The sequence below is a fragment of the Monopterus albus genome, unplaced genomic scaffold (genome assembly GCF_001952655.1).
Source record: "Monopterus albus unplaced genomic scaffold, M_albus_1.0 scaffold202.1, whole genome shotgun sequence".
Classification (NCBI taxonomy): Eukaryota; Metazoa; Chordata; class Actinopteri; order Synbranchiformes; family Synbranchidae; genus Monopterus; species Monopterus albus.
This window is the reverse complement of record NW_018128082.1, coordinates 15851-27090: the sequence shown is the minus strand read 5'-3', so window position 1 is coordinate 27090 and position 11240 is coordinate 15851. Positions and strand designations below refer to the sequence as shown.

The 11240-nt window shown below is 43.1% G+C and overlaps 2 protein-coding genes across 2 annotated transcripts in view; one reads left to right on the top strand and one right to left on the bottom strand.

Annotated features, from left to right (window-relative positions):
* Positions 1 to 3624, top strand: part of phox2a (paired like homeobox 2A) — a 4724-nt gene extending 1100 nt beyond the window's left edge. The window contains exons 2-3 of the mRNA XM_020618190.1: positions 856 to 1043; positions 1210 to 3624. Of these exons, the coding sequence (XP_020473846.1) occupies positions 856 to 1043; positions 1210 to 1704 (683 nt within the window). The 3' untranslated portion in view covers positions 1705 to 3624. The remainder of the gene's footprint in view (positions 1 to 855; positions 1044 to 1209) is intronic.
* Positions 3625 to 5235: 1611 nt separating this feature from the next.
* Positions 5236 to 11240, bottom strand: part of inppl1a (inositol polyphosphate phosphatase-like 1a) — a 20884-nt gene continuing 14879 nt past the window's right edge. Inside the window, exons 17-27 of the mRNA XM_020618169.1 lie at positions 10463 to 10551; positions 10273 to 10354; positions 9865 to 9954; positions 9265 to 9378; positions 8756 to 8932; positions 8489 to 8644; positions 8210 to 8294; positions 7859 to 7945; positions 6951 to 7716; positions 6421 to 6554; positions 5236 to 6232 (exon numbers count right to left, since the gene is read on the bottom strand). Coding sequence (XP_020473825.1) covers positions 6148 to 6232; positions 6421 to 6554; positions 6951 to 7716; positions 7859 to 7945; positions 8210 to 8294; positions 8489 to 8644; positions 8756 to 8932; positions 9265 to 9378; positions 9865 to 9954; positions 10273 to 10354; positions 10463 to 10551 — 1865 coding nt within the window. The 3' untranslated portion in view covers positions 5236 to 6147. The remainder of the gene's footprint in view (positions 6233 to 6420; positions 6555 to 6950; positions 7717 to 7858; positions 7946 to 8209; positions 8295 to 8488; positions 8645 to 8755; positions 8933 to 9264; positions 9379 to 9864; positions 9955 to 10272; positions 10355 to 10462; positions 10552 to 11240) is intronic.

Genomic DNA, 11240 nt, shown 5'->3' with positions numbered 1-11240 from the left:
TTTTAAATTTTAACACATTTTAAGATTTGGAGATCGATAAGCATTTTATTCGTTTTCTGTTCTTAACACAGGAATTCTGCTCCTCTGACTGAGGTCCTGTGGATTTTACACACAAACTGCTGCTTTATATACATTTAATGAAAGTGTACATTAAAGTACATTTTCATTAAATGTTCATTGAAGTAAACATGACGACGGTTGGATTTTATCACAAAAACATTTTATAAATTCGCCAAATAAACAACCTAATTATACCGGATTAAGACTAATTACGTTAAATAATCGGGCTAAATGTTTTTCCCCACAGTTTATTACAAAGGGCCAACAACTCCCAGTACCCATTATAATACATGTGTTTCACCTAAATATAAATATTCATTAAAATGGTAATTTAAAACAAGTGACCATCTGAGAATGGATTACAGCCGAATGATGCCTTTTAACCATTTGCTATAAATTTGGCCTTGTTAGTCCTTCAGCGTATATGTCTTTTTTTAAACTTAATTATTTGGTCATATCTTTCTTACTCAGTTGTCAGATTGATCCAGAAAACAATCACAGCATCAATCAATTAATCCGCTTCAAACAAACCAATAAACACCGTATCGCTTGTTGTTCGGCATAAGCCGTTTGATAATAAGATGAGTACCGTGTATTAAATTGTCAGACACGACAGATTTCCCGAAGACATCTTTTAAAAGGTTGTTCCATTTCATTTTAAAATCCAACCACAGAAGGTGGCTCCTGCTTTGTTTACGCACGGCCTCTCCGCGCTCCCGTGGCTCAGCCGTTTTTAAACGCCAGTCGGTCCAGGTTTACGTAAACCACTAAACTAATACAGCTTTCCCCTCTCAGTCCCTTACAAGTTTTTCTCGGACCCTTCCGGCCTGAACGAGAAGAGGAAGCAGCGGCGCATCAGGACCACCTTCACCAGCTCCCAGCTGAAGGAGCTGGAGCGAGTCTTCGCTGAGACGCACTACCCAGACATTTACACCCGAGAGGAGCTGGCACTGAAGATAGACCTGACCGAGGCCCGGGTACAGGTGAGAGGAACTTCAGCTTGCTAAACCTGACCAAACACCAGAGTCATTATTAGCTTCTCCGGACCAAAATATTAGTTAAAATTGATTCATGTTACAGTTAGGGACCGTTTATCTGAGTGTGTATCTATAAGCAAACATTAGTTGTACCTCTGGCTGTGTTTAACAGGTGTGGTTTCAGAACAGGCGTGCCAAGTTCCGTAAGCAGGAGCGTGCAGCCAATGCCAAAGCCAACAACTCTGGTGGCACCACAGGCAGCACCACCAGCAGCAGCTCTGGTGGGAAGAAGGGCGGAGAGCCGAGATCTTCCTCAGATGATGATGAGTCTAAAGAGTCCACCTGCAGCCCCACACCTGACAGCACGGCCTCCCTGCCGGGCTCAGCCAACGGGAACTTGGGCAGCCCTGCCAGCCTGAGCCCCAGCCCAGCTCCTGCCAACAGCGTCTACGCTAACACCTCCAGTTCTCCGGTTCTCCAGGGTCTGAAGCCGCCCAGCTGGTCCAGCCTGGGGCCGACCAACCCGGCTGTTGCCCAGCCCGCTGCCCAGACTCAGGAGATTCTGAAGGCCTGGCAGCCGGCGGACAGTATGACTGGGCCCTTTGCCGGAGTCCTGTCCTCCTTCCATAGAAAACCCAACCCCACCATCAAGACGAACCTGTTCTGAAGCACAGAGGAGGAGAAACTGACAGACAGACATTATGTGGTCCACTGGAACCTCCAGGAGTTTCTAGCTTTTGTTAAGAGTGTCAAGACTTGCCCATATTAACGCTGAACTCACTGGTGTAGTCTGCTGTAGTGCAGTGATGCCCTCAGTTCTTCTCTAACAAACTATCCTATCAAACTGATTCAAAACACATAATGAAATCAAAAGTCTGGTCCCTATCTCACTCCCAAAAGATTATGCAACTGTGCCCATTATAGCTGAAAAACGTAGCCTGGACATGGACAGTTTCCTTCCTGCAGTGGCTTTAACTCCACAGTCATACCCACTGATCAGTGCTGCTCACACAGCTTGTCCACCAGACGTCACTCTTCGTCAGATGAAGTGTTGTTTGCTCTATCTAATGACTAAACCCTTCACACTGTCATATGTGTCCAGCTAAGTTTCATACAGACTTCTGAGTCATACACATCTGATATACATACACCTGTTGTGCATGAAGCCACAGCAGCAGCTCTGATGAGCGCTGCAGTCAAGTACGAGCTTAAAGCAGAATTCTAAACATCACGCTCAAATCTCTGCTGGGGAAAACAAACTTGAACCCTCAAGCACAACTTCGTCTAAGCCCCCTGACACACAGATCCCCACCAGAAGGAACAGGGTGCCCTAAAGCTCTCTTTGCCAAGCATTGCAGGGCACCCCACAATCCAATTAGAGCAGCCGGATCCAGACCAGACAATTCTTCCCCTCCTTCGTATTTACGGTATTAAGTCCTGACTCCCACATCCTCAGTGTGCCCCTCCAGGCTTTATGGTCCTATCCATTCACACTCTCTGCCCCATCATGCCTTTCTCTATCAAACAGTGGGTACTTTGTTAAAATTTAGCAAAGGAGAGAGACAGAATTCTAAGCGTTTGTGCCTGTTTTTAGCTCACATCTACTGCAGTTTACTGCCCTGAGAGGTGGAGAGCTGCAATTATACACAGAGCAGAGTGTTGGTCTAATTATAACTGAGTGTTATAATTCATTATTATAATTTCCAAGTTTTGCCACTGACTGAAGAGATTTTGGATGATTCTCCTGCTGGATAGAGGGAAATGGGTGAGTTTGTTCTGCAACCAGTGCTATGAACTACTGCAGACTGAGAACTCACCACTCACTCCAACTCCTTAATCAGTTTTTCAGCCCAGGTTCATTAAATCTCCCAGGGTAGACAAATACGAGACGATCTATCAGAGACGCACGATGCAAGCTGGTCAGATAAAGTGGCAATATACTGAGAGAAGGAGTTTTCTACTGTACGTCCAGGAACACCCTCATTTTGTTCCCGTTGCATTTTCCTGCAAAGAAGAGAGATTTTTTTGGGAGCGTTTCCTCCAGAAATCTACTCAAAAACAGGAAAAAAATACATATTTATTAATACTTTTTATTATGTCTGTGAGAAACCCACGCATTTCTTTGTAAAGCTCCATGAAAATTTTGTGTGTAAATTCTGTAATTAGTATTATAAATATTAGGTAGCCTTTTGTTTCTGTCTCACAATGCGTTACAGATTTATTTCACTGCAGAGCATCTGTCTCACAGACCAACATGTCCACGGAAACTATGACCACAGACGCTCTAGTGAATGAGAAGTTATAGCACTACTCTGAATATTCTAATAAATCTACATTATGGAAACACTACCTGATGAGTTTTACGATCTGGTTTCTTGTGTGTGACAAAATGAGAGTGTTGTGTCTTATGTACAAAATCAGACTCAAAGCTGTTTTCATCAACACTGAGATGTGAGCTCCTGCAATCAATAAAAACGTAAATGCCTGTCACTAATTTTCATTTTACCGTACAGTCTTTCCTTTTCCCCATACTGAGGCAGATCCACGGCTCACAGACCAAAACTGTTTCATCCTTGCAGCTTTTCGTGTAGACAACAAAAACCATGACATAGTGAATCTGTAAAATAAGGAAAGATATTAAGTTTTAATGGAAAAAAAACATGGTTGAACAAGTTACATTAATTTAACATAACCAAAAGAGAAGACTACATGAAGGAACAAGATAAAATGGAGTGTGTCAGCGGAAACAACAACAACAGCAAGTCTCTTTTTCAGTCATGCACACATCACTGAGAACACTGAAAGGCCAAAAAGGCTTACAAAGACATTAAACCCATGTGAACGGCAGATCCACAATATTATCATTTGACTGTTAAAAGATTAGACATATTTTACAACACATGACAAGTGAGTAGCTTGAGTCGCAGATTCTGTGTGAGCAACGTAATTCAACTGTGTGTTTAGGTCACCAAGAAAATTAGGTGTGTGAACATGGAGTCTTTCTTTCCAACAAGAATAAAGCTGCTACAATCACATCCTTAATAACACTATCATATTTAGTCCCACTCAGGCAACAGCACAGTCATTCAGTCTAGATTTCTACTTTTGAGGCCTTCTGATAATATGGCAAAACTATTTTGACATATTTTAGTAGCCAGGGCAGACATGTCATGTGCTTAAGTAGAGAAATCTTTGCTGTGGTCCACCCTGATGAAGGAAAGGTGTCCGTCTTTCAAAACAATAATAAACTGGCTTTTCGGTTCCACTTCTAGTCTCACAGGCAAATGAGGAGGATTTAAGATAAGAACAAATAAAGGCAGTATGAACAGTTAACTCAGATTTTAGCTGCGTAAAAACAATATATAAACAAACCGCTGGCTAGACAGTAGAACTTATTTCACTAGACATGACTTGGTTGTGTCTTCTCTACTGATGAGGTTTAAGGAGTGGCAGCACCACCTGCTGGGTGCATCAGTACACAAGTGCCCTCACACCGGCAGCGTTTCTACTGCGAGATGTGACACTGTCTCCCATGTGCACACAATGTGCCATGATCCTAAAACTAGGCCACATGTCTAGTAATGAAACAAAGGACCAAATATAATCAGACAAAAGTCTAACTATGAGTAAAAAATAAAATGTGTTGGTGACAAATGGTTTGGTTAAGAAAACGACAACACGATGGCTTAGTAAATCTTCAGTAGAGAATTCATCATATAATCTACTTAGCTATCTAGCTAAGTTAACCCATTCCCTGAACACTGCTCCATTTACAGTGTTTCAAATGAACTCGGTAAAAGAAGTGACATGAAGCCAAACCTGGATCATATGATGCTAAACCAAGATGGATGCTCCTCTGTAAACTGAATGAGAAATGAAAATCTTTAAAGTGAGATTTCACTTAGGTGCAGCATTTATCACCTCATGAGAACCTCTGATGTTACTGCCTCATCTACTTGATTCCAATCAAGACAGTGCCAAGAAACACTGTGCAGCATGCGTCAGCTTACGTGTAAGGAAACTTACAGGTTTATGAAAATAAATTAACTTAGAATATAATAATGGAACTCGCTTGCCACAGAAAAAAAGTTGAAATTTAAATGATGTGTGTAAATCACACACCAGGGGCAGCTGATGCCACGTTGATGCTGCTCCAAGGTGAAATATGCACTTTCAGCTCTAACAGCTGGTTTGGTTGGTTTGTTCCATATTCCCTTTATCATGGAAAAACATAAAACCATAAATACACGCAGAGATACCGAGACAGTAAATTCCACCATTTCAATTAAAGTGGCCCAAACATGATCACAGAAGCAAAGCAAAAACAAATTTTAAAAGGCAGTCTGACACTCCCAGTTCTTCTCCTGCCTCCACTTCCTGTCCAGCTCCATTACAGAAGGGTGATGGTGGCTTGACATTATCTCAGGTGCTCTCTAACAATTACCACAGTTTCCCTAATGGGAGCTCTGACTCTCAGAAGAACATGGGAGTTTTCCCAAAAAAAAAAAAAAAAGTTTCAACTGAGGGGGCAAAACACGGGCAGTGTGCTTTCAAAGCTAAAAGCCCCCTTTTCGTTTTGCTTTCAACTTACAAGCCTGACATTTCCCACTTCTGAGGAAACTCTGCCAGTCCTCAGTTAAGGTTTCTCAAGACAAAGAAAAGAAAACTTTAATTCTGGCTTGAAGCTGTAGGTCAGATGTGATGATGTGACATCAAGTCTTCAGCTGCTCTACATGAGTCGCGTCTCCAATTGTGTCTGGCCAGAAAAATATTATTTCATCCTGCCTCTTCTCAGTTGGCTTAAGGTCGGGGCTTATGTAGTGATGCTTGAAAGACTGAACTGATTATCATTAAATAAGGCCACTTCAATGACAATGACAACACATACGTACAGTACATGTGAAAAATGATGTAGGTTCAGAGTGTTTGCAAAAAAAAAAAAAGGAAAGTACAAATGAAGTGCAATTTCTCTCAGAAGGCACAGTCTGGCATCAAGTGGCACATTCCAGCTCAGTTCAGTTTAGCTGAGATTTGGCCTCTTGGGACCTGGTGTGGTACCAGGCCGCTTTGGACCAGTCATAGACCAGTTTGGTGCAGTTTATTTCTGCTGCTACTGCCTGAGGCTCTCCAGCAGGATTCGCTTGTGGGTGGGGTCGAGCACTCCCGCCTCCTCCAGGTCCTCTTCAGTGATATCACTGGAAAAAACAACACAAGATGTAACAAACAGGTCAACCAACAACACAAGGGTACTGGACAAAAACAGCTTTCTATGAATTTACTGATTTTATAGATTTGTTTTTCCCAGCTCTGCTTAATCAGTCATAACACATACCAGTAGAAACAGAAAATAAGAATGAATGTTAACATCTCTGAGTGCGCGTACCTGAGGAACTCCAGGTCGTCCCAGCCGTTGTGTAGAAGTCCCTGTTCATACCGCTCCAGTCCCAGTCTCTGCAGCCACTCCCCCACCGAAGATTCTCCCACAGACAATGACGAACTACGGCTTCCCCAAAGTGCCTGCTCAGGAGAAAAGTGATGCTGGATCAACTAAAACCTGCCGCAGGAACATCTCTGCTCATCACACATGCCAACAGTGACAGTAGGAGATACAATATGCAAACTTGGCACGGTCCCAGAAAGCACTATCATTTAGATTAAAACGGAAGAGATAAGACATCCAGGTCCTCTGGTAACAATTTACAGATGGCTGTATATGCCATAGAGGCTTGTCATGCTGTGTTATGTAATGGCTAAGTTTTCAGGTAAAGCCCTAGTTTGAGAGAACTAATGTGTTTGTAAAATGAAAACCCTAATTACACAAAAGGCCACACTGTAGCTGCCAAAACAATAACTATCACATAAAAAAAATGAACGAGCCACTGAGCTAAATGTGAATTTAGACTGGCCGTTTACCTCCTCAGGCATGTCCTCTGCAATGCTCTCTGTGATGGGATTTCTGGGTGGGAAGGTGCGGCAGGTGTCAAGACCTAAACCCATGGACTGCCCTCTTAGAGGCGGCGGAGCAGAGGGAGTGCGTGTAGGCTGCCCAGGAAATTCACTCTCACTCAGTGTCTTTGCCATCTGGAGCACAGAACATGACTGGTCATCCAACGCTCCTGGTCCAACTCCTCCTCCTCCTCCTCCTCCTCCTCCTCCGCGCCAAAAGGTCTCTCCGAGGGCCAGTGGGGCACCAGGATTGGCTGCTGGGATCCTGACTTCTGCCAGGTCTGGGTAAAGAGGGCGAGGTTTGGGGAAGGGGGCGTCTGCACCCATCTCCAGGGCTCCCTTAGGGAGAGGAGGAGGAGGGAAGTCTGGAGGGGGTCGATTCAGTGTGCTTCCAACCGTTCCTCCGACACCTCCCCCCTGTGCCCCCACCACACAAGCACCTCCATCATCTTCTGAGGACCCCTCCTCACTAATGGCACGGACCGTGTGTCCTGCCATGATTCTGCGCTGGTGTAGAGGCATTGAGGCTGCGCAAGGGGGTTTGGTTCGGGCTCCAGCTGAGGGAGGAGGGGGTTTAGCTGCCTGGGGGTTTGTGGAGGTAGGAGATGGGAGAAGCTCAGGCGAGAGAGCAGCTGCTGACTGGTTGGGAACACCCTCCAGGATGTAGTAGGCAGGATTATTGTAGCTGTTCTTGCTGATGGATGGATCGCTGTCTGAAGCATCCTGCTTAGGCCTTAGCAACACACAAAGCAACGCAACAGATGGATGATTTCTCAACTTTTTTCTTACATCTTTCCACATAAAAAAATGTGTGTATATGAAATTTAAGGGCACGTTTGCTGGTCAGTGTGTGTACGGTACATGTGTGTCTGTACCTTGCAGCAGTTTCCTCCTTGATCATTCTTTCTCCCTCCTCATTGACCTTGCCTAGCTCTCCTGATGGTTTCCGAATCATAGATGGCCTGCATGGTGGACACGGCAGAACAGGATTCTCATTATCAGGTGAGAGAAAATACAGAATCCCAAACTGGGTTTAAACATACTTAACTGGTCCACAGTATTTTTTTTTTCATCTTACCTTGAATTATTTGGGTCTCCAATATAATGTACATAGGTACAGAGCAGCTACCCATTGTATGTGTGTACATTTTTATAAAACATTCATCTTTTTGCATTTTATTTATAAAACCCCATCAAGTGCAAAGTTCGAGATGCAGAGTACTGACTTGATATAGTCATGTCCCACTCTGGATACCATCGTGGATTTCCCTTTAGGCCCGCCTGTCTCATCCTTGTCCACGCTGATCCACTCTAAATTGCAACAATAAGGAGTTACATGACACACTTACAGCATGTCCTATGTCAAACTGCATAATTTGGACAATTCAGCTTAAAGCTTAAAAAGTTCTTTCATGTGTCTCAACTGCTTCTTTTATAGTCATTTATGGTCCTTGTCTGTCTGCACAGTACACCAGGCTATTACCACACAATTACATGTGCATTACCATAGAGTCTCTCCCTGGTTCCCATCCTTTCTGAGGGGACTCTGACCCTCATGGACCCCCTGATATTTCCTGTCTCCTCACCGCGGTGAGACAGGTAAGTGTGGAACTGCTGCGCTGTGCTGCCAATCATTGACTTCAGAGCCAACACACATTCTCCTAGCAGGAAAACAATACATTGTTTCTTTTAGTCTGGTAAACAACGAAGTCAGTTTGTCAAATTCAAACGGTTACATGGCCACACCACAAACATAAACCTTTTGTTTATACCATAGGACTCATATCCATCCAGTGACTTCACTGTCAGCAGCAGATGTTGGTCCTGCAGGTACTCAATCTCTGACAGAAGAGGTTTGAGCGTTGTTAGCTGCTTGTTGGACCAGCCCACACGTAGGAAGTTGATGTTGTCACTGCTCTGACTGTCGTTCTCGTAACTCTTCTTAAACTCTAGAGATAGGAGACAGAGAGAAATGCAGGGCAGTGTGGAGGACAAAGGGAACGGAAAAGAAGGAAGAAAAGGAGGGAGATGTTTCTATTGCATTTCATTCAATAGTACACAGTGGACAGGGGGGAAGCACAGGTCAAAAAATGGATTCTAAGTTAAAAGTATACTGACTGCCTGGAGGGAGGGAGGGCGAACAAAAACAAGAAACAAAGAATGTTATTACATCCACCTGGTGTTACAAAAACTCCACCTGCACTATAACCCTTGGTGGAATTTGTCAGACAGTGAAAAGTGTGACTGAGTCACCGCAAAGGTGCACATGTGTTCATCTCACCTTCCAGACAAGTTGAGTAGAATTCGATGAAGAACTTGGTTCTGCTCGCCGTCTTCACTATGGCCTCTATGCTCTCAAACTCTATGTAGGCCTGCTCTGAGGACTTTGGCAGACCTAGAGAGAAGCACATGGACAGAAACAAATTACAGATCACAAATTTGATGAAAGTAAACTTTATACAATTAAATAACTGGTGTTCTGTTGTTGCCTTTGTTCTTTTTACCATGTACAAACTGCATGCATATCAAAAAACCTTTTAAAATATAAGCTGTGATGCCACTGCAACCCAGGGACAAAGGTATGAACGAACATGGAGATTAAGTAACAGGCAGCTGTGGTCAGCTCTGCCCACTGACTCACTCAATGTGAGTCATTTAGCAGACTACACCAACAACTGTCCAAATTTGAGCCATCAAATTTAAAACAAATAAGTTCTTGAAGTCAAAGTGCTATAGCTCATCTGTATGTTTACAGAGCAAGAATAGAAGGTAAAGAGACCAAATCAGACCTGGAGAGTTCCTGACAGGAAGGGGAAATAAACTAAGAGAACAACAAATTTAAATAAGTATTTTTAGAGAATTTAAGTTAATTCACTTGTACCTTTCTTGGACACAAACTGGGAGGTCACCCCCACCTCAAAGGTAGCAAACACAGGGGAATGATCACTGGTCACTATATCATCTGTACAACCTGACAAACACAAAACCATAAAGTTAAATCTCGTCACTCATTTGGCCAGAAACATTAGGAGCAGCGCCATAGCATTGCATTAACTTGGCTGCTATCATTTAAAGTAAGAAGTTGAAATCAATAGCAATAATTGTACTTGTGACATTCCGAGTTAGTGACATGTCAAAACATTTATACACGTTTATACAACCTTTGTGGCCATCGCCCTCAAATATTGGGTCACTTTAATATTTAGGTACCTAGCTAACTAGCTACATGAGCGGGACCTTTGGTTATGTTAAAGGGACCTCTGTTACACTGAATTGCTGATGGTCTTACCATAGGAGTTGCAGACAGTGTGTGTTTCTGGGTATGACTTCCACAGGATCCGGTCACACCAGGATGGAACATTAGTCCTCATCTAGGACAGAAGTAGAAGAGGACACAGCGGGGTTATCAAGACAACTCACAAAGAGAGGAAATAAAGTCCTGGAGTAATGTGTGATATTGTTTAACTTAGTAAACACACCCCTGTGGCCTTCTGTTTCTGCCAAATATACGTGTCCCTAGAGCCCCGTTCATAACGGTAGGTGGGTGGGAAGGAGATCTCTTCCTCCGCTGCAAGAAGACGGATTGTTTTAGCAGGCAAGAAAAATGGCACAAAATGTAGCATTTTACAATATCAATGCATCTAATTAACATATTTATTTGAGAAGTTAGCATGCTTTAAAAACAGCAGACAGCTTCTCTTCTTTCCAGCAGTCAGAGTAAGATCAACGGTTTTTGTGCCACAGACAAACGGAAGTACATCCCTGCCAAAACGTTTGAGGGTGCACAGACTACATTTTGAGTGCTACTCAGTTTGCTACTCAGCATTTAAGAGAGTGAAGGTACACGGTGTAAGAATCAGATTTGAGAGCGTGATCCCAGCTATGTGTGCAATGGTTAATGAGTCTGCACGCTCAGACACTGGTATTTCCACTGGGAGCAAGTAGCCACATCCTGTGTAAATGGTTACTTCTGTGAAACACTAATACCACAGCCTTTTTGCTTTTGATTGTAGTACATTGTGTTACATTTACATGAGATCAAATTATATCTAACAATGCAGATGGAAAAGACTTCACCAATGGCTGAAATGCATCTTTCCATAAATATTGTTGATCCTGTGTTACTTTTGGTTTTGTTCTCCTCTCTTTTACAGTCAGTTAAGAAAACAAATGATCTTTGTTAACACTTCAGAGACACAAAAACAGTACGTAAGTAGCAGGTGCTTTTGGGAAGTGACTGAAACTTCGGTTAAAGAT